Consider the following 24,273-nt stretch of genomic DNA (forward strand, 5'->3'; position numbering starts at 1 on the left):
AAGCACTTTATATAAATGATTGAGTTAACATTAATTAATAATTGCTTAAGAATGCCAGCTTATTGATGCCCTGCATAATGTAGAATAGCCAGCACAACTGTGATATATCACAACACACCGTGCTAGCTTAATGTCCAAACATGGTACGATTGAGGATCCAGGGCAGCCATTGTTCTGGACACAGCCTTGCAGTCATGCTAAAATAATAATCAGTGCAGGTGACATGAAAGGTGAAAGTAATATCTTTCTTTTTAATATTTTATTTTATAGCCCTAAAGAAGAGCACATACATTCATAATGCAATGATGATGTAATATTTTCACAGATTATAAATATAAATGCAAATGCCATTTTAAAAATAGATAGTATTGCATGAAAGTCTAAAGCAGCAAATTTAAACTAAGGCTGGGTTTTCTTGAAGATACACAGTTGGATGTAGATTGAGACATAGAGACATGAATAGCTTTTTATGTTATAGTTTCTACTTGCTTTGTACAAAGACATTCTAAAACAAACAACAGTGGGAAAACAAAAAAATGTACATAGATCTTTACAATATTTGGTCTATAAGCATGGGTAACATTTTGGAATCACCAAAATTGTAATACATTCAGCAGGTTCTCGCTCATAAAGCGCATGCAGGCTGATAACACACCTAAAATGAATTAAAATGCTTTAAAAAACAACAGTAATGTTAAAATAAATACAAAGAGGTCCAACATACAGACAGAGACACACGAGAAAGTCTGTTTCTCCTAACAACATGCATTCGGAGAGTGAAGCACTTCCAGTAAAAATGCAAAGTTTATAATTAGAATATTAGAAAACTCAGAGCTTACACTGCCTGCCTGCCCTCTTTCCTTAAACAACTCGATACTTTAATGTGCCTCAGTTGGATGCAGGATAAAGGCTAGAGAGGATTCATCAAGAAGGCAAAAGCTGGAGCTCAAAGCAGCTGTGTGTCTTTTCTTATCACTTAAGTGGTGACTTCAAAAACAGCCAATGCATGGCAAGAACACAATCGGAGACGGTACATGTACACAAAATGGACACAAATCAGCACACAGACACGAGGATATAACCCTTTGTAGAATGGAATGGGGACAAATACTTACACATCCACTCATACTTACAAGTAACAGACTCGAATGAAAGTAAAACACTTATTAATACATACACTCAGGGAAACAGACAACTTAGTTCTATTCCCCCTTCTCTGAGTCCCCTCAAAGCATGGAAGCTGCCTTTTATCCCTCTCACATAAACCCTAACTCCTCCTAAAGGTTTCTTTTTTCCGTTATTTATTGGTGTCGGGATCAGATGAAAGGGTTCAGTGACGCTCCTCTGGTTGGGTAAACCGTCCCCTGAGGAAACAAATGGACAGAACAGCAGTGAACAAGACACATATGTATGTATGAACATACACCCACCCCGCCAAGACATGCTTACTCATATACTCCGATCCAATCACAACCTAAATAATAGCAGTAAATGTACATTTTTTATTTTATTGCACTAACCTGCTCACAATATCTAACAATAGAATACAAGTCTACACACAAGGATGCCTATATTATTGATGTAGACATTATAAATCTCTAAATATATATGAAACCATGCTGGAGGATTTTTGAAAGAAATGCTATAGATAGTTCAGAATTATTTACATCCGTGGCTAAACGTCTGAAACCACAAATTAAAATACCTCTATTTTGCATTTTCTCAATTTTCATGTGTTTTGTATAACAAATCATGTAATCAGCAGGCGTTTGGGTGGCACAGTGGTCTATTACGCCAGCCCAAAACCCACTGAGATTCAGGTTCAAATCCAAGCAGGTACTATCGGCCAGTCAGGCACTTATACAGACATGAATGGCTATGGCTGGAAATTTTGAATTTTTTACTCAAATAGTTATGTTGGTTATTTGATTTAAAAAGAAAGGATTGCAATACATTTCGGGCCAATGCCAAATGGAAGCATTTTCACTAGTGGTTTCATACTTTTGGCCCACACTTTATATGTTTAGGATGTTTTTTTCTGTGTTGGGATTCTTCAGTTTCCCGTTTTTACCAAAAACATAATGTCCTTTAAAACATTGCTTCCAGTTTGAGACCTGTGAAGTAAGTGTAACAAATAAAGAATGCTTTTTCATAGTGTGGAAAATTAAAACACCAATGTATTTTATTTTATTTAAAGTTAACCCTAACCCTAAATTTTAGCAATGTGTTTAAACTACAACTGTGGAAAGTAACCTTTAAATAAAAGCTCAGAAAGGAACAAAAGAGGAACAAGCATATGATACATGTATACGTTAGTGGACAGCTGTTGCAGAGAGGCCTACTCACAGTAAATGGGTTGACAGACATCTGTTGCTGGACTTTAGAGGTGGAGTCCAGGGCAGAAAAAGACGCGTACCCTACAATAGATCAAGCTCATGATCAAATACGACGTCTGGTCATACAGATTATGCAGATGTATTTTCTACTGGTAATGCACATCAAAAAAATGATATTCTATATGAAGGGTCTTAAACATTTTGTGCCATTTCCTGATTTCTATTTAGTATATTAAAATAAAAAATTTTGTACATTTTTGCATATGGCACACTATTTCTAGCTATTTAAAGAGCAGACATAAGACAAGAGCAAATCATACACAAAATACAGTTTTAAATTAAGTTTATTAGTAAAACATCATATTTAAGCATTATTTAGGTTCACAGGCTATCAGTAAATAATAAAAAAAAGGTTTCTATGTCTTTGATGTTGCCTGTTTGAAGCATTTGAGGTGTTTTTCCTTTATAAAAAGCCTTTTTTCACATTTCCCAATATAGAGTTGTTGAAACAAACAATGCTTTGTGGAATTAAGAGATGATCACATTTCCACAGGGTTTTAGTTAAGAAGGTGATTATTTAAGTACTTCTCTTAAGTGGTTGATTCTTATTATATTGATTGTTTTGATTAAAATTAGTCATGACTGGTTATTGCAGTACATCACACATGTAGTTCTGTAAAAACGCATTCAAAAGTCTAGAGCATCTACCTTAAAAACATTAAAGGGGAGTTTACAAACATGTTTGGCATCTATTAAAAACAAGTTGATATGTACTGTTGGAGTTTATTTCCCCTGAAATGACCAGGGAAAATTAATTTGGGGCATTAAACATTAAATTATAACTTGCATGCATTGTCATGCTTTAGTTTACTGTCTAAAAATACACAAAAACATTTATTCTTTAGTAAAACCAATACATAAGTGGTACAGTCTCACTGTCTAGACAGAGCAGTGGCGTATATTTACTAGCAGGAATGCATTAAGATCAGACTCATTAAGCTTATGTCAGCTATTTAGCACATAAATGATGGTCTGGGGAAAAAAAAGGTTGAGCTCACCGTTTGCCTCTTGGTTATTTGCTGGCTCATGAGGAAAAGCATTCTGGGAAGTGAGAGCAGGAAAGGTGGCTGAGTGAGGAAAGGCAGTTGAGGGAGAGGGTGATACGAGAGTACTGCTGTCACCTGCAAAACATAAGCAATGCATTTTAAACAGATATGACAACAAGAACAGTTGTGTAGTTATGTTATGCATTTGAAACTATTCAACTTTCAAAAAAAGACGATGCCAAACTAAAATAGACTGTTACATGTCCTTAGTTTTCACATTTTTAAAAGTGTTGTGAATCAAACAGTATTGATTGTACTGTACTGACTTAATAATAATATAGTTTTATGTGAATTTGTAAAGACTCCTTTTTACTTTCATTTTTATCAACCGCTTTATCCTGGTCAAGGTCGCGGCAGGTCCGGCTTTACCGGGAAACACTTAACGCAAGGGCACCAGTCCATTGCAGGACACCAGCCATCACCGCAACAGACATGGCCAATCATGTCTGTGTAGATGGCCAGCCAGCTGTTATCACATTTGAGATTTGAATCCTGATCTCAGCGGTGGTGGGTTAACTTAATAGACTGTTACAATTAAAATTAAACTGTACAAATTAGTAGAAGGAAGCTGATTTAGGAAGAGAGAGATGCCCGTGGAAGAATAATGTCCTTTTAAAAGAACATGATGACCAAAAGAAAAACGTCCATCATTAAGCAAACCAGCTGCCCTAATTTATCACTCATGAATTCTTGTCCACTGGCTTGAAGACATGCTACAGCACCTCTGCAGCATGTGGTTTATATATGCCATGACCACTGATCGCCTGGAAGCTGGGTCGGCATGTATCACATTTCATATCCTAATGACTTAGATCATATTGAATTGTAATAGATAATCCTCCATCTGTACACAGAGTGAGATACCTGAGACATTTGGGATTCAAGCATTTAACTTACTAAATGCTTGACCACATGATGAGTGCTAATTATTAAACACAGTTCTCACGTCACTATTTTTGTTGCAGTTTGATTAGATTAGATTGAACTTAATTGTCATTGTGCAGAGTAAACAAGTATAAAGCCAACGAAATGCAGTAGCATCTAACCAGAAGTGCAAGATAGAGATTATATACATATATTACACAGTTAAAGTGCAGAAGTGACCAGATAAGTGAAATGAGGAGACATATAAGAATATTAAGAATATTAAACAGATAATGTTGATATTAACAGATAATGATGATTGTACAGTGTATAGACTAATATGTATTTACAGAGTAATGAAGGTGACTAAAGTGGCTACATGAATGGGTAATGAATGAGAATAAATAAAGTATATAAGTATTGCAAGTATATATACAGTACATTATTGTTGTGCTGGTGTAAACAGTGCAATAGTACCATGTGCAAATTTGCAAAATACTGATGGTAAAAAAAGAATTAAATTTTTTTTATTATAAATTCTTTATGACAAATAACATCATGTTTATACAGTGAGAGAAAATAGGTATTTATGCACTTTTTTCTCTTATTTAATATGCCCTATATGGCCACAGGTATGTGGACACCACCATAGGCTTGTTGGGCATGTATTTTAAGCACAAAAAATATTTGTCTGTCTTTAAAGGTTATGAGAATTCCTTTGATGAACTAGCTTCATATATTTTCAGGAAGATTTAAGTCAGAAATTCATCTGTAAAATTCACAATTTATGCATCTTTTAGAAACAGCTTGTTCTGAGGGTTCCTGAGCTTTCCTGTTAAGTTGTCCTGTATCGCTCACCTGCCCAGGGACGATTACTTGTGGTTCCATGAACTGTATATTTGTGGATTTTTGAACTAATTTTATTAACTGGAATATAGAATAAAAAAGTATAGAAAAGTATTTTACTAACACCATGAACAAAAAGCTACATACTGTATTTTATAATTAAACAAGGTGTTATTTGTATACGGTATATATTTTTGGGTTAATGTAGTGCCTGATTACTTTCCCTATAGTTTTAACATACCTTATTTTATACTTATAAACACATATTTTTTGTTAAAAGTTATAAATACACAGTTAAAGGCATCATGCATATAAATGTAACGAAGACATGTGCACTGGCAGTATATAATAAAAACAAAAAGTTTATGAATAAATCTATGCACATTGGTTTGTGATTGGACTGCAATTTAGTCCTTTATTTACCCAAATATTTATCCCTTTCACAACTGAATGATGTAACTAAGGCAGGCTATATCTCAGCTAAACTCCATGTCATAGAGGTTAATACAATATATTGTGTCTCATTCCACATTTTTTACTGGGGTTGATAAAATCATCCTGTGATGTACACTGTGGACTGGAGATTTAGGTTTGTGTGTATGGGACAGACTGCATTTACACTGTATCTAAACCCATAATGAGGTCTAGGTTATTCTTGTATTAATTTATACTCGGGTCAAACTCACTCACCTGTGGCCGTGCTGTTGAACGGGTTACTAGGGGACAGAGCAGGCTGTGAGTTACTGGCTGTAGAACTGAATGGGTTTGGGAAATCTAAAATAAAAAAATAAAAAGGAGTTTAAAATGATATATTTCACTGGGTGTATTGTCTTCTTGTATTTGTATATACTATAGTACCTGTGATTATGTGTAATGTTAGTACACAACAAACAGGCTGGAATCATCTCAAAGCTCTATACACTTATGCTAAAATGTCACACATTTTGAATTTGAACTACATGCCAAATCTTGTTTTAAATAAAAACATGTGACTGTGATGTACTGCAGTCTTGACTAATTCTCAATCGATATGATAAAAAGTATTTCTAAAATAATTATGATTTTGACTTTTTTGACTAATTCATCCTTTTAAGGTTTAGGATTGTTTCAACAGCTGGATTATAAAAAAAAATCACTGTACACTGCCTTGAATAATAAAAAACTACAAACCTAAACAATCTAAACATAGTAAACATAAGTCTAAAGCATGAAAATTGTCAGCTAAATAACACATTTTAAAAGTAAGAGTTAAAAATAAGGAGGTGAAGGCATTAAACGATTTGATAATTTCTTTTTGCTAGAAGAACTGCTTGTCAAAAATCTCAACAATATTTAATCAAGAGTACCTGTCAAGTTGCTGTATTAAAGACTAAACTTTATATACTTTTGTGTAAGTGAGCTCACATACAATCAAAACTGATTAGTGTCAATGTGATCAATAGGAGAGTAAGATCATTACATTAACATTACATAACATTCATGCTATTGGTCTCCCAGCTACAGATAGCAGCAGCATCATCAGGGATCAAACAGTTCCCAAAGTGCTATTAACAATTTGCAAAGCTTTATAATGTACCTGTAATTATAACTAACTATAATAATAATAATTTTAATAATAATAATGTTTGTGAACCAGTGAATTTTTTTTTTATTATAAAATGACCTTAATCATCCCAGCACAACCATGGAAGGGTGTCAGACCATTTTATGATCTTATAAAAGCAACATTTAGTAAAATATTGTGTTTATACAATAAAATAATGACATGGCTTCTAACACCAGACAAACCAATGAACATGATCAGCAATTGGTTACTTGACTACAACATTTTCTGTAACTTTCTTTAGAAATATAAAAGGGATTTGAATAATTTGTGAGACATCTTATTTTAATAAACAAAGTGTTGGTACGTCATACTGTTTAAAAAGGTCTCTGAGTTTCAGAGGTTTATTGCCAGAAGGCTGACACCAGTGTGAGTCAAGTTGGGACAAATGTTTTTTTTTTTTTTTTTTATTACAAACAAAATGTTTAAATGCCAGATGACTTGAATAAAAAAGCCCAGTTTTACCAATCACTGCTTTCAATTACGGTTAAGGATTGCGTTCAGGACCCCTGCAGATACCAAAATCTGAGAATGCTCAAGTCCTTTGAAGTATTAGCATAATACCTCTCGCGTACCCCTATATACTGTAAAACATTTCCAGATTATTTATAACACCAAATACAATATAAATGGCATGTAAATATTGTTATATTGTACTGTGATTGGAATAATGACAAGGAAAAAAGTCTGTATGGTGATGCTGATTCCTGTATGGTGCAGTAAGACATGTGTAAGACAAGATATGTTTAAGGTATGCTTTACAAAATATTTCATTTTAATTCCATCAACAATAGGCCTGATATCATCTGGGACTAGATGTAGTCACCCAACTTGGCACATCCTGTAGTGCCATCCTTGTCCTATTAGGGCTGTACAGTTGTGTCAATATTTCTGTAAATGGTTAATTACATTAATTTCTACTGTTTTGATAAAATGTGCTCAGTCTAGCTAAAGTTATGAATCAGTTGTGAATTTGCTTACTTCATAAAGCCATTGAAAAATGAGCATGGCGCTCAGGTGGCACAGCAGAGCTAATATCTCGAATTTGTTGGTTCAAAGCTCAGCTCAGCCCAATCTCAAATCTCAGGGCACCTATGCAAACAATGATTGGCTCGTTCGCAAGGAGGGTCCCAGAGGAGATTCCTCATAACCGATGTAATTACGACGAATTGATGGCGTCTGCACAGAGACAGGGGATAATGTGATCAGGGTGTGACTCTCCGTGCACAAAGCTGATCCACATATGAATCCACCTCGTGTGGGTGAAAAGATGCAGTCGGCTACTGCACATGTATCGGAGGGGGCGTGTGTTAGTCACGGCTCTCCTCAGTCAGGAGTGGAGGTCAACATCAGTAGAGGGGAAGCGTAATTCAGTCGGGTAATTGGATACAACTAGATTGGGAGGAAAAATGGGAGGAAAATGCAAAAAAAAAAAATAGCATATAGTTTACACAGCCTAATTTAACATGTTGATATAAGGTGGTCAAAGTATTAACTGATACTGTACAATATTGTACAATACTGTACAGTATTGTATAAACTGCTACGTAATTCACTTACTTGCAAATGTCTGAGGAGCAGAGCTGAGCTCTGGAACACCTGGAGAGCTGGAACATACCAAAGAAAAATACTAATCTCATCAATGATCTCCCAAGTGGACTCACATAAAAAATTATCAACTCACTGCACCAATCTGAAACATTTTGGATTAGTTCAGTTTGTATTAACTGTATCAACTAGGTATAACCTCAAGTAAGCCTGTATAGCTCGTACCTTGCAGGTGTAGAACTAGAAGAGAGTCTGTTGCCGAACAGGGTGCTGTATTGTGGAGGTCCACCAGAGGGAGCCGTGGGTGCAGCTACAACAACAAACAGTGTTAATCATGATATGACCCAAATTTGCCTTCGTTTCTACATTAATACCTTTAAATTAAACCTTTGGCATGTTCATAATAGTGCTTCATATGTGCACGGACCCTCCCAAATCATCAATCCAACTTTCAGCATGCACACATCACAATACTCACAGCTCTGTGGCTTGTGTTGAAAAAGTATACACTGTGTAGACTATACAGGTCCTTCTCAAAAAATTAGCATATTGTGATAAAGTTCATTATTTTCCATAATGTAATGATAAAAATTAAACTTTCATATATTTTAGATTAATTGCACACCAACTGAAATATTTCAGGTCTTTTATTGTTTTAATACTGATGATTTTGGCATACAGCTCATGAAAACCCAAAATTCCTATCTCAAAAAATTAGCATATCATGAAAATGTTCTCTAAACGAGCTATTAACCTAATCATCTGAATCAACGAATTAACTCTAAACACCTGCAAAAGATTCCTGAGGCTTTTAAAAACTCCCAGCCTGGTTCATTACTCAAAACTGCAATCATGGGTAAGACTGCCGACCTGACTGCTGTGCAAGAGGGTAAGACACAGAAATAAATTTCTGAACGAATAGGCTGTTCCCAGAGTGCTGTATCAAGGCACCTCAGTGGGAAGTCTGTGGGAAGGAAAAAGTGTGGCAGAAAACGCTGCACAACGAGAAGAGGTGACCGGACCCTGAGGAAGATTGTGGAGAAGGGCCGATTCCAGACCTTGGGGGACCTGCGGAAGCAGTGGACTGAGTCTGGAGTAGAAACATCCAGAGCCACCGTGCACAGGCGTGTGCAGGAAATGGGCTACAGGTGCCGCATTCCCCAGGTCAAGCCACTTTTGAACCAGAAACAGCGGCAGAAGCGCCTGACCTGGGCTACAGAGAAGCAGCACTGGACTGTTGCTCAGTGGTCCAAAGTACTGTTTTCGGAAATCAAGGTGCCAGAGTCTGGAGGAAGACTGGGGAGAAGGAAATGCCAAAATGCCTGAAGTCCAGTGTCAAGTACCCACAGTCAGTGATGGTCTGGGGTGCCATGTCAGCTGCTGGTGTTGGTCCACTGTGTTTTATCAAGGGCAGGGTCAATGCAGCTAGCTATCAGGAGATTTTGGAGCACTTCATGCTTCCATCTGCTGAAAAGCTTTATGGAGATGAAGATTTCATTTTTCAGCACGACCTGGCACCTGCTCACAGTGCCAAAACCACTGGTGAATGGTTTACTGACCATGGTATTACTGTGCTCAATTGGCCTGCCAACTCTCCTGACCTGAACCCCATAGAGAATCTGTGGGATATTTTGAAGAGAAAGTTGAGAGACACAAGACCCAACACTCTGGATGAGCTTAAGGCCGCTATCGAAGCATCCTGGGCCTCCATAACACCTCAGCAGTGCCACAGGCTGATTGCCTCCATGCCACGCCGCATTGAAGCAGTCATTTCTGCAAAAGGATTCCCGACCAAGTATTGAGTGCATAACTGAACATAATTATTTGAAGGTTGACTTTTTTTGTATTAAAAACACTTTTCTTTTATTGGTCGGATGAAATATGCTAATTTTTTGAGATAGGAATTTTGGGTTTTCATGAGCTGTATGCCAAAATCATCAGTATTAAAACAATAAAAGACCTGAAATATTTCAGTTGGTGTGCAATGAATCTAAAATATATGAAAGTTTAATTTTTATCATTACATTATGGAAAATAATGAACTTTATCACAATATGCTAATTTTTTTAGAAGGACCTGTACATGTTCTTGTTTGACTTTCACCACTAAAACATGTGGTGTTTGTGTTTGTCTCTGTAATGTGAGCAAATACTTAAGAAGTGCAATAGGGAGAAAGTTCAGTTGTAAAGTTAACGTAAAGATGAACTGCTGCTCGATTGATTTATTTTTACACCACAATTATAAAGAGATCATTGTATTTTAGTATTTTGGCTTGTATTGTATTTTTATTTTGGATTTGGTTAAAATCAAATAAAGCAGGCTTAAATCCAGCTAAGACCCTATTCCAGAGGTTTCGTTAAAAAATGTACACAACACTGCAATGTAATTTTATATATATTCACATACGTGCATATGTGTGTATGTGTTTCATGAAAGTGTAATAATAGTGATTAGGCTAGTATGAAACAGTAATAATCATAATGGAATAAGAAAGCAACTGATGAAGATGTAACCTAAACAGATAAGGGACTGCTGATGAAGACAGTTGCATTATCATTTCTGAAAGCTGCTCAAAGCATAAGAAACCTCAACTCAGCAACACTGGTAGTGTATCGTTTTACTGCTTTTCTGTGAAATGGACTCAAAAAAAGCTGAGGATTATACAGGCTAAAGTACATGCAGCAATGGCAAGAGCTTTGTTTATCATTTTTTTTCCATGTAATTACATTTAAATATTAACCTAGAAAATACTGATGCATATTGAGCTCATGTTGCTTTTATATTGTTAGATATTAATACAACACAAATTACAGATCTGGGGAAAAATACATTCTGAGCACATCAATGAAAAGCTTTTGCTGTTCTCTGTAATCTTGGGCAGATCAAGTAAACAAGGTGCAAAAGAAATGTATAATATAAAATTTTAAGATATTTAAAGCTTTTTGTAGTATTTAGAAAATACTATGGATACAGATCATACAAAATGTACCCAAGTCCTTAACCATCTTTTATAACAGACTGTTTTCCTGTAGTTTATAAATTCTAGTAAAAGACCCTTAACAGTTTCCTACAAACTTTTCAAATGTATTTTGTACATATTTTATACATAAAATCCTTTTTCTGTAAAATTTGAAAGCTCCCATTGTTCATTGGCTGATTTTAAGGTATCTTTTATTGCCATGTGTTAAAACCAGATATTACGCCTAAGCACCTAACGTTTTGATAAAAATGGATTCTGTCACCCCATGCAATGCTATTCCTGAAGAACAGATAAAAACACATTTTGAGGACCCACTTTTGTCTGATGCTTTAAAGAGTAAGTAGCCAAAAGGGCACAGAATACTATAAATATACAAAACAGCAGTGTATGAATTAATCTAGCTGATAACAGTCACACTGGAAAAACACAAACTCATTATTCAGTTTTACCTGTGGTGGGTGAGAAGTCCGTGAAGACCTTGTCGAGCTGAGACACAGCAGCATACCTGTCCTGAGAGACAGAAGGTGGACCAGCAGGACTAAGGGCTGCTTGGGTAGATCCAAGACCACCGAAATCCAAACTTAGAGATTTAGGGATGGTCCTAAATGGCGCTCCAGCTCCTGAGGATATCGTGCGACCTAAAGCAGATGAGGGGAGTCAGTCGGAGCAGTGAATCTCAAGTCTGAGTCCTAATGGATCACTTGTGCAGTACAGTTATGTTCTGTCCGTTCTCTATACACCTGATTCAACTCATTGACTTAAATGATGGCTAAATGATGTATGTCAATAAACCATTAAAGCAGTTTATTAATTCTTTATTAATAAATTTAATAAAATTAATAAATTTTTCAGGCTCTGCTCTTTCATACTATTAAATAAACCCTGGACTAAAATTAGATTAAGATTTATGTATAGTAACCACTTCTGATTTTGGTGTTTTTGGGATTAGAGACTGTCCTGGAAACACAATATGCGTGATAAAATACACCATGGACATGCCGCAAATCTATCAAAGGGAGTCACACTCTTCCATACACTAATTCACACCAAAGGACAAGTTAAATTAGCCAGTCGCCTTAGTCACCCCCCAGCTGCAGACAAAGCTAAATCTTGTCTGTATGTAGACACCTGACTGGTTGATAGCACCACTGGGATCCTGAAATCTTACTCCAACCACATGTGACAAATATAAACTAAGAGGTGCTGCACAAATATATGGTTCCTAAGGTTCTAGGTTTAATCCTTAGCTCTAGTCACTACTGATGAGGAGTTTTACATGTCCTTGCCAAGTCCATGTAGGCTTCCTCAGAGTACATTAGTTTCCTCATACCTCATAAAAACACGCAGAAGGGCGACTGGCTCTAGATTGCACCAAGATGTGAGTGAGTCACTGGACTGGCTTTTCTGTCTGATGTTTTTGGGAGGTGCTGAACTCACCCTAAATGCACCAACATTGTGCCATCCTTTTCTTATTACAGGAAAACATCTAGAAATCTTATCTCAGGTAACCACCCAAGACATATCTGATGTAGTCACATTTTTCTTTTGTTAAAAACTATTTTAAACTGGTAAAACAGATTGCATAGAGGTCATATTTTCTTTACCAATCTAAATGTGGTGAAGTATTGCTGCCTTCAAAGCCCTTAAAACAATTATTAACAGATACTTGACTTCAAAGTAGACAAAGCGTAGAAGCAGCTGCCTAACGTCAGTCAAAAAGAATGTAGCATTGTAAGTCATGATCACCAAATTCCTAAAATACTTGGCAGTTAAACTGTACTATACTGAGTAAAAATTGTTTTTTTGTTTAAATATACACTCACCTAGCACTGTATTAGGTACACAGCTGGTTTGTACATTTATTAATTATTTTATAAGCATATATAATAGTTACATCAGCTTCTTAAAAGCTAACATACAGATGAAGTTTGTCTGTAAACAATTACTGACCATTGACCATCTGTTGCTCTGTACATTTAACAGATGATGTTTGGGTGTGAACCACACTCAGCACTGCAATAACACTATCATGGTAATAACATGTAAGTGTGGGTTGTACTGTTTTGATCAGTTTTTGATCAGTGATTTATCAGGTGCAGCAGTCTTATTGGAATTGGAACTGTTTAAATGAACTGGCCTTTTTTATTAGAAACACCTCTTAGCATTCGTTGTAGGTGTACAGTTAGAGATTAGACAGAGATTAGTACACAGTGAGTGTCTCTCAGCTTTGAAGCGTCAGTCAGAGCCACTGTTAGCATTTAGATTATGCAGGTACACAGATCAGCCATAACATTAAAACCACCTCCTTGTTTCTACATTCACTGTGCATTTTATCAACTCCACTTACCATATAGAAGCACTTTGTAGTTTTACAATTACTGACTGTAGTCTATCTATTTCTCTACATACTTTTTTAACCTGCTTTCACCCTGTTCTTCGATGGCCAGGACCACCACAGAGCAGGTATTATTTAGGTGGTGGATCATTCTCAGCACTGCAGAGACACTGACATGGTGGTGGTGTGTTAGTGTGTGTTGTGCTGGTATGAGTGGATCAGACACAGCAGCGCTGCTGGAGTTTTTAAATACCGTGTCCACTCACTGTCCACTCTATTAGACACTCCTACCTAGTTGGTCCACCTTGTAGATGTAAAGTCAGAGACGATCGCTCATCTATTGCTGCTGTTTGAGTTGGTCATCTTCTAGACCTTCATCAGTGGTCACAGGACGCTGCCCACTGCGCTGTTGGCTGGATACATTTTTGGTTGGTGGACTATTCTCAGTCCAGCAGTGACAGTGAGGTGTTTAAAAACTCCATCAGCATTGCTGTGTCTTATCCACCCATACCAGCACAACACACACTAACACACCACCACCATGTCAGTGTCACTGCAGTGCTGAGAATGATCCACCACCTAAATAATACCTGCTCTGTAGTGGTCCTGGGAGAGTCCTGACCATTGAAGAACAGCATGAAAGGGGGCTAACAAAGCATGCAAAGAAACAGATGGACTACAGTCAGTAATTGTAGAACTACAAAGTGCTCCTATATGGTAAGTGGAGCTGATAAAATGGACAGTGAGTTCAGAAACAAGGAGGTGATTTTAATGTTATGGCTGATCGGTGTAGGTATACTGGTATATAGGTATACAGGCCTTAGGCCAGTCAAAAACATTTTGAATGGAGAGGGCACTCAAAATTCTTCCCCACCACTATTTACTGATGGTTCATTGTGATAGGATGTGGACAGAACTTGAGCTTTGCTGCTCAGTTGACAAGTACATGAGTGTGTTATAATTACATACAGCATCCTAAACATTGTCATTCCCATTTAAAATAGTATGTCAAACTAGTACCTTTTGTAGAACTATAATCAAAAAGTACTTAGTACAGTAGTGTGCTTTTTGGTAAGGAGCTTTTTTTTAAACCTCAAAACAGAAACTTTTTTTGTACACTTTGTTCAGTATAACTACTATAATTAGCTACTGTAAATTGCTTTGGATAATGTAAATTTTCCTGTCAAAATAACAATATAACTAAAATATAAATCACAGAGTTTCACATTAAGCTTTCTCTTTTTATAAACCCAGGATAATTGATGTAACTTAATACAGTATTTTAAACCAAAGCACTGCTGTTGCACAGTAGTTATGATCATAAAGTTTGGTTAAAATTAATACATAGTCTATACATAGCCTGTGTTTTGGTACTTTAAGGCATTTTAAGCAATGTAATTAACCATGTGTACAATATGTCACAAAGGATGCTTTTTAACTAAGTACTACTGCATGTTTATCATCCACCTTCTAGTTTGATGGACAGCTAAGAACCCCCTCCTGTTATCAATAACAATAAAGGTCCAAACTCATTTCTTAAACTCATTTCAAATGATCTTAAACTTATTTCTAACTTATTATCCATTTCAGACTGTTTTAGGTGCAGTAATAAGGAAGCATGTGATAGCCTTAAGCGTGACATTTATGACACATTTGTGACATGCACACACATACAGTTCCTGCCTTTATTTTCTCAGTTCTGTTAGCTGCCTATAAGTGGTCAGGCATAAAATGCATGCACATGCAGCAGACAAGCCATTAAGCACAGTGGCTTACCTAGCGTGAAGCTGTTTTTGAAAGTGCTACTTGCTAGGAGGGTAAAAGAAACAAAACTTAGAACCAGCATAGACAGTTTTTAAGATGTGCATGTGTGTGCATGACAGTGAGTATTTGCATATGTACTGTATATACCTGAAGGACGTGGAAGGGCGGGAAATGAGGGAAGGCGACTCTGTGGTCCCATTGCAGGAGAAATTGTCCCTGGTCTCTGTCTCTCCATCCCACTTAACAAGGAATCTGCAAAAGACAGAAAGAGAGAACCAAGAGATATCCCAGTAAGCATTCGCTGATTTACAGGTACAGTTCACAGTAAAGATATTCACCCCGTTCCTAATTTCTTCTATTTCTGCATATTTTTCACACTTCTTTCAGATCATCAAAGCATAAATTCTGCTATCAGTTTGTGACCTTAATCTCAAGCACAGTTTGGTTATGAAGCAGGACAATTCTAAATGGCTCAAAAGAAACAAACTCAATGTCCTGACTTAAATCCCACTGACATGCTGTAGCAATACTTTAAACGGGCAATTCATGCTGTAAAACCCTACAAAGTAGCCAAAATAAAAAAAAATTCGAGTGTTTTGCAGACATCAAATTCTAAAAGTGTTTATATTTACAATATACAATGAGGTAAATCTGTAAAAAAATTAGAAATAACAAATCACAGATTCCAACATAAAACAGCATGCCTTAAGCACCATAATAATAATCTGACCCCAAATATGTATAACCATAATTAGCTATATAAGATCATTTACTTGTTTAAAGATTCTGTTTTTGAATTCAGGGGGAAATATTTTCCACCTATTTTAATATGTAGTTACTGGGTTGGTGGTTAAGAAATAAAAGCATTTAGAATAGGATTACTAAAGAAATAGACAAGACTGTAAACAAGATATAGCTAAAATTAAAGGTTATGTGCCTTTAAAAGTGGGGTCTCTGAAGCTCTGAGACCGAAGGGGTCTAGCTGTAAACACTTCTGTACGAACATCAGCTGGAGACACAGCTTGAACTCTATCAAACGATGATAACTGAGCCTGTGACTGTGAAGGAACACAAATAGATTACTGTCAAACTCATACGTCAAAAGTCAAAAGCTGCTCAGTGCTCTTTATGTATGCTATAAGGTTTAAGATTTCTAGTGTTTGTTTATCTCTCACCAATGTGCGGGTCGGCCGGGCTGCAGGATTTAGTGAGTGACAAGACAGAGGCTGAGTCTGAGCTTGAGTCTGAGGTCCAGCATTCCATGATGTCTCCATATCCTTTCTGCCCTTACTCTTAGAAAAATGCCTACACAAAAATAAAAATGGATGGAAGGAGTTGCTTTATTGCATAGATTATATTAATATTTTTTTTAATTCATTCATTGATTTTCTGTTTTACCACTGCTTTATTCTGGTCTGGGTTGCAGTGGGTCTGGTTCATTGGGCAAAAGGCAGAAAACACCCCAGACAGATTTACAGTCCATCACCAAACAATCACACACTCATTCACAGCTAGGGCTATTTTATTAAATTAATTGGCCTGATTGCATATCTTTGGACTGGGGGGGGAATAGCATGCAAACTTCACGCAGAAAGGACCCTAGCCGCCAGGCCGGGGAATGGCCCTTCATGCTGTAAGGAAACAGTGCTTCCAGGCCACTGCACCATTATGCCACCCAATGTTTACTCTTTAATTCATTTATTTTCACAAACTAATAATTTCTGGCTAGGGATATGAAATGTCTGGCAGCACAAGAAAGAAAAACACTCTGAACTGGCTGCCAAACCACTGCATGGCTCAATTACATCTTAGGGCAATTAAGAGGAGCCAGATAAACTTCTGCATGTTTTTGGAATATGAAACTGAAGTACCTGGGGAAAATCATGTAGACATGATAAGTTTTTTATTTTAAAAGATGAGAACCAGAAGCATGGACCCAGCACAGGTCCCAGTAATGTTGTGCTGTTGCATAACTCACCATTTCTTCCTCTCATACTTGTCTTGAAGAAATTCCTTAAATTTCTGTGAATCACGTGTATCAAAGGAGCCATCTGTCTTTGGGTTGAACGTACAGAGCCAGGTCCTCTTCCCAACCTGCATACACCAGAACAGCATGTGTGTAGCCTTCCATTCATCTCATGTGATCAAATACACTGATCAGCCATAACATTAAAGCCTGTTTATACACTCACTGTCCATTTTATCAGCTCCACTTACCAAATAGAAGCACTTTGTAGTTCTACAATTACTGACTGTAGTACATCTATTTTTCTACATACTTTTTAGCCTGCTTTCACCCTGTTCACCAATGGTCAGGACCCCCACAGGGCCACCACAGAGTAGGTATTATTTAGGTGGTGGATCATTCTCAGCACTGCAGTGACACTGACATGGTGGTGGTGTGTTAGTGTGTGTTGTTCTGGTTTGAGTGGATCAGACACAGCAGCGCTGCTGGAGCATGTCCACTCTATTAGACACTCCTACCTAGTTGGTCCACCTTGTAGATGTAAATTCAGAGACGATCGCTCATTTATTGCTGCTGTTTGAGTTGGTCATCTTCTAGACCTTAATCAGTGGTCACAGGACGCTGCCCACAGGGTGCTGTTGGTTGGTGGACTATTCTCAGTCCAGCAGGGACAGTGAGGTGTTTAAAACTCCATCAGCATTGCTGTGTCTTATCCACCCATACCAGCACAACAACTAACACACCACCACCATGTCAGTGTCACTGCAGTGCTGAGAATGATCCACCACCATGCTAACAAAGCATGCAGAAAAACAGATGGACTACAGTCAGTAATTGTAGTACTACAAAGTGCGCCTATCTGGTAAAAAGTGCTGATAGAATGGACAGTGAGTGTAGAAACAAGGAGGTGGTTTTAATGTTATGGCTGATTAGTGTATGATTCTATTGCAGACCACACTAAATAATCTACTTTTTTTGCATCTCAGCATGCACACACATAGATACAGTAATTTATACAACAATGTATTCGTGATATTTTAGCTATGCACCTGCAATTAATTTTCCTGTAATAATCTTCCTGCCATTTTAAATCACATCCACAGTATAAATCTGCTACAGTCAACAAACCCTTTGTACAGAAGGAGGAGTGGGAATGACTCAGAGCTTTGAGACCGGCATTTTAGCACTGTTATACAAGAAAGAGCTTGCACTAATATATCAGTCACATATTCACAAGGAACTGTTACTGTAATGAGGAAAAGGCTTTTAGTGGTATTACATTTGGGGTGGGTATGGCTTCAGTGAAAGGGTACAAGTGCATGAAGAAGGAACACTTGAAAGAATTTGAGGCCTTTCACAGATACCTTTCATGTCTCACCTTGTGGTCAGTATTTATGCTCTAAATAGGCCAGTTCAGTTTTACATGACCTAAAGCTCACCCCTCTACCACACACAGGGAATGTCAAAAATCTCAAAAGTACATTACACAACTCACTAGATTGGTCTAACTGCTTAGAAATGTTCCATATGAACAATTAGAGATTAATAAACAAGTAACAATTTTCAGCCTGCACATAGGTTACCCAACATATGCAGACAGTAATCTTTCTGGATTTACTGTCCGATTTCATGGGTAAAAGCAAATACATCTGTGGTGTATTAGTGACCTTAATATACATTTATGGCATTTAGCAGACACTTATGCCAACAGTGGCATCTTGGTGGTGGTGGGGCTTAAACTATTAGTCTTCTGATCACTAGGCCACTATCTTAACCGCTGAGATACCAGTGAGCACATCAAAACATCATAACCAGCAGCGGTGTATAAAGTACCGGAAGGCCATACTTGAGTAAAAGTACAAGTATCTTACCAGAAATTTACTTTGATAGAAGTAAAAGTCACCTTTTAGAATACAGTAAAGTACAAGTACTTCAAAAAACTACTTAAGTACTGTAACGAAGTATTATTACTTCGTTACTATACACCACTGATAACCAGCATACGGCAATCAGCTACATCCTTAAACCACTGGTTTAAGTTAAATAAATAACATTGATTATCCTAATACAATAGCTCCTGCCAGGGGGGGAGATATATTAGGCAGCAAGTAATTACAAACAGTCAGTACTTTAAAGTAGATGTGTTACAAGCAAAAAATTGGGCAAGCTTGAGGAAATGAGTGTGAATATGCACACACTGAGATAGCTGGACAACTGAGTCAAAACAACTTTAAAGCATCAGATCTTGTGTGGTGCTCTTGGCATGAAGGAGATAGTACTGATCAGAAGTGGTCCATCGAAAAGACAAAGTGGCAGTGTGATTCTCTGGGCAATGCTCTTCTAGATAACCTTGTGTTCTGGCATTTATATGGATTTTACTCTGATGTGTATCTCATCCCTGAACATTGTAGACCAAGTACACCCTGTTATGGCAACAGCATTTCCTAATTGCATTGGCTTCTTTCAGCAGGGTATGGCACCCTGTCACACAGCAAAGATTGTTCAAGAATGGTCTGAGAAATATCTGAGAAATAAGGTGTTAACTTGGGCTCCAAACTCCCCAGATCTCAATCCGATCAAATATCTGTGTCATGTGCTGAATAAACATGTCTGATTCATGGAGGCCCCAACTTGCAGCTTAACAGGAGTTAAAGAATCTGCTGCTAATGTCTAAAGGCCAGATATCACAGGACAAATTCAGAGGTCTTGTAGAGTTTATGCCTCAATGGGTCAAAGTTGATTTAATGGCACGAGGGGGACATACACTAATCAGCCATAACATTAAAACCACCTCCTTGTTTCTACACTCACTGTCCATTTGATCAGCTCCGCTTACCATATAGAAGCACTTTGTAGTTCTACAATTACTGACTAGTCCATCTGTTTCTCTACATACCTTTTTAGCCTGCTTTCACCCTGTTCTTCAATGGTCAGGGCCACCACATAACCACTACAGAGCAGGTATTATTCAGGTGGTGGATCATTCTCAGCACTGCAGTGACAATGGCATGGTGGTGGTGTGTTAGTGTGTGTTGTGCTGGTATGAGTGGATCAGACACAGCAATGCTGCTGGAGTGTTTCTATATGGTAAGTGGAGCTGATAAAGTGGACAATGTGTGTAGAAACAAGGAGGTGGGTTTAATGTTATAGCTGATCGATGTAACTATATAGGACATGTTGGGGCAGATGTTAAGAACATCAGTAAGCATTTAATATACATAATTCATCCTTTCAAAAATGGAAGCACTTAGATGCATGAGATTAGGGTATGGTTAGGTAGGTGATTGGGTGTGGAAGCAGTCTGATGTGCTAGCCCACCATCACAGAGACCTGAGGTTAAGTGTACAGATACAATTCGACATGTTTGAGGGAGGAAAGGTCAGATAAGGAGTCACAATCAGAGAAGAAATACAGAGTGCATAGTGTGTTCTCTGAAAGAACCTGCTACTGGTCAGTGAAAGAAACAGAATAGGTCAGCAGGTGTCATGCACGTAGGTTGCAAGTGCATTTAAAATGTATACATTTTACAAGCTGCCTTCAGCTTTGCTGTTCGTGATTACATGCAGCCGGCAGTGTCCATATTTTAAGGTATGCAATGGAGGTGTATTATACTTGGCCACGACCATAACATTTACGGTGCATCTTTTGCTTGGTTGACAAGCCGCCACTTACCTCGTTGCCATGGTTTTGCAGAAATTCTACTTCTTGTTGAGAGAAGGTTGTCATGGAAATGGACTTGACCCTGTGGGGTGGGTTGAGGCCCCTCCTATAAGAGAGGCAAAATACAAAGCCAAAGAGAGAAAGTGATGGACTATAAAGCACTGACATATTAAAAAAGAAAGATAAAATAGTCAATGCAATCTATTCTACTGAGCTTACCAATCTGGGATGTGCATGCAAAGTATTTCATTTCAATTCAGTTACAAGAAAAAGGTGAGGAAATGTGACACTGATATAAGAGTGGACAGTAAAACAGTGGTGATAAAATATTGTCTGTGCCTGGTACTAGTTAATTTGAAAAGGATAAAAACAGAGCATCCTGTGAATAAATCACTTTGAACAAGTTTGATATGAAGAAACTTGGCCAGCACAAAGCCCTGGCTTTATTGATTGTAAGCCTGAGACCTTTTCATCCAATATCAGTGCTTGAATCTACAGATGCTATTTCAATGAATGTATACATGCATAAACATAAACATACACACACACACTCCTACATCTTTTAGAACAGTGGTTCTCAACCAGTGGCAGTAGTGTGTCTACAGGGGGTCATGTTGCATTTAATTAAGAAGAGTAAAAAATAATCGGATGGGAAAATCAGTAGGCTATCGGCATATATGAGATATCTTGTAATGTTACATAGATCTATTGTACACTACATAAAGCCTAAATTGGGTCTTTGAGATTGGATGTGTATTTGTTTTACCCACCACGATAGTGCAAAAGTCAGCGAATGGTGATTACGAAAGATCTCGCTAAAGCACACCAAGCTGAGGAAGTTCCCACTACCAGTTTACCACTATATCGCACTACATCTTAAACTTACTACATCAACAAAAATTTTAAAAATACAAAGATAATATACCTTCATTGTGGATTTGAATTTTCTTTGAGCAAGAAAACTATTTTTTCTCAACCTTGCTTTTTAAAAGCAAGAGAATAATGTTAGAACCCATGTCAAGGGGGTCCCTGAAAAATTGTTTGAACACGGGGGGGGGGGTATGTTCATTATATACATACCCTTGGGGGGACAGTAGTGCCTAGAGGGGGTCATGTTGCATTTAATTAAAAAGAATAAAAAATCATCACACATAAAAAGATGGGAAAATCGGTATGCTATCGGCATATAGGAGATTTCTTGTAATGTTACATAGATCTGTTGTAAACTACCTACAGCCTAAATTTGAGATTAGATGCGTATTTGTTTGCCCACCACTAAAGTGCAAAGGTCAACGAATGGTGATTACGAAAGATCCCACTGAAACAGACCAAACTGCGGAAGTTCCCACTACCAGTTTACCACTACATCTCACTACATCGTAAACTTACTACATCAACAAAAATTAGATAATATACCTTCATTGTGGATTTGAATTTCCTTTGAGCAAGGAAACTATTTTTTCTCAGCCTTGCTGAAAGCGAGAGAATAATGTTAGAACCCATGTCAAGGGGGTCCCTGGAAAATTGTTTGAACACAGGGGGGTCAAATAGAAAAAAAAGGTTAAGAACCGCTGTTTTAGAGGCTATTATAGCCACAAGGGGGTGTCCAACAAGTTCATTATCTACATACCCTTGGGGGAGGGAGGCAGTAGTGCCTATAGGGGGTCATGTTGCATTTAATTTAAAAGAGTAAAAAATAATCACATATAATGGGATGGGAAAATCGGTATGCTATCGGCATATAGGAGATTTCTTGTAATGTTACATAGATCTGTTGTAAACTACCTACAGCCTAAATTTGAGATTAGATGCGTATTTGTTTGCCCACCACTAAAGTGCAAAGGTCAACGAATGGTGATTACGAAAGATCCTGCTGAAGCTGACCAAGCTGAGGAGGTTCCCACTACCAGTTCACCACTACATCTCACTATACATCATATACTCACTACATCAACAAAAAATTAGATAGATAGATAGATAGATAGATAGATAGATAGATAGATAGATAGATAGATAGATAGATAGATAGATAGATAGATAGATAGATAGATACTTTATTGATCCCGAAGGAAATTAAAGAATAGTAATATACCTTTACTGTGAATTTCAATTTCCTTTGGGCAAGGAAATATTTTTCTCAGCCTTGCTGAAAGCGAGAGAATAATGTTAGAACCCATGTCAAGGGGGTCCCAGAAAATTGTTTGAACACAGGGGGTTCCAAGAGAAAAAAAAGGTTGAGAACAATGTTTTAGAGGCTGTTATAGCCGCAAGGGGGGTGTCCAACAAGTTCATTATCTACATACCCTTGGCCATATAATACAGTAGTGTATTTTATAGCATTGCCAGTGCTGGCCAAGTGGATTTAATGTTACTGGGGATTGATTATCATGGTGATCATTGGTGCTGCACCAACCAAGCTCGCTGACATGCAAGAGAACAGCTTAATGACGCTGATACTGAGCACGTGACGAAACGAAACGTAACGTGGGGGTGCACAGGCGGGTCTAAAATTTTCAAAGTAGTAATTATCTCCTAAATCAATATGTAAACAATGCACGATCTCTGTCGTATACAGATCTACCATTCTTGTTCTGATTAGATCTTACAGATCGTCAAATGATCGTACTTGATACAAAATAAACAGACATGTTTGGGATTGAGTAATGAGTAGTGTAGGTATGCATACGCCTGGCTGACATGACATGAGCTCAGTAAACACAGTGATCATGGCAGTCTACTTACAGCATTCCGGAGCATGATGTGCAAACGAAGCAGCCCACTGTGATATCGGTGTAAGTGACTCCAGGCTGACCGCACTCGAAGCAGTGTTTGTTGGGCCCGGTTTGGGCTAGCTCTCGGACCTTACGAGCGCAAATCTCCTGATTATCCCGGTGCTTTCGGTTCGACATGCTGGTGCGTCGATCGCGCACACGCATTCACTCATAAACACAGTTCACACACACACACACACACGTACACACATTTACAAGCACACCCAGCCTGCCGAGTCTGCAGTGAAGAGCTGTGATTGAACTGGCGCCCAGTTCTTACTGCGTTTTCCTCCACTGCGTTTCTTACGGCCGCGTTATGATTTCAATACGATTTGTCGCCACCATCTTATAATGCGCATTTGCAACCCACGCCCGAATCACGACTGACCAGGCTGTCCAGTTTTACCACCACCACCACCACCACCACCACCACCACCTATTTATCTATCAATATCCCCTGCGTTTTTCATTGCTCCTGCTGTTCTCGCATTCAC

The 24,273-nt window shown here is 37.8% G+C and overlaps 1 protein-coding gene across 2 annotated transcripts; it reads right to left on the minus strand.

Annotated features, from left to right (window-relative positions):
* Positions 1 to 244: 244 nt before the first annotated feature.
* Positions 245 to 24,273, minus strand: agfg2 (ArfGAP with FG repeats 2). 2 transcript variants are annotated; one of them, XM_062994266.1, is made up of 14 exons: positions 23,751 to 24,273; positions 21,021 to 21,114; positions 17,361 to 17,476; positions 16,558 to 16,687; positions 16,320 to 16,440; positions 15,530 to 15,634; positions 15,395 to 15,427; positions 11,733 to 11,921; positions 8,529 to 8,613; positions 8,316 to 8,362; positions 5,843 to 5,926; positions 3,395 to 3,517; positions 2,347 to 2,417; positions 245 to 1,364 (listed from the first exon to the last, which is right to left on the minus strand). In XM_062994266.1, exons 1-14 carry the CDS (start codon positions 23,942 to 23,944, stop codon positions 1,317 to 1,319), a joined length of 1,440 nt encoding a protein of 479 aa, XP_062850336.1. In that variant the 5' UTR covers positions 23,945 to 24,273; the 3' UTR covers positions 245 to 1,316. The 2 variants fall into 2 exon arrangements, with proteins under 2 accessions (XP_062850336.1, XP_062850338.1); XM_062994268.1 differs by lacking the exon at positions 15,395 to 15,427.

This window comes from Trichomycterus rosablanca, chromosome 4 (assembly GCF_030014385.1).
Source record: "Trichomycterus rosablanca isolate fTriRos1 chromosome 4, fTriRos1.hap1, whole genome shotgun sequence".
NCBI lineage: Eukaryota > Metazoa > Chordata > Actinopteri > Siluriformes > Trichomycteridae > Trichomycterus > Trichomycterus rosablanca.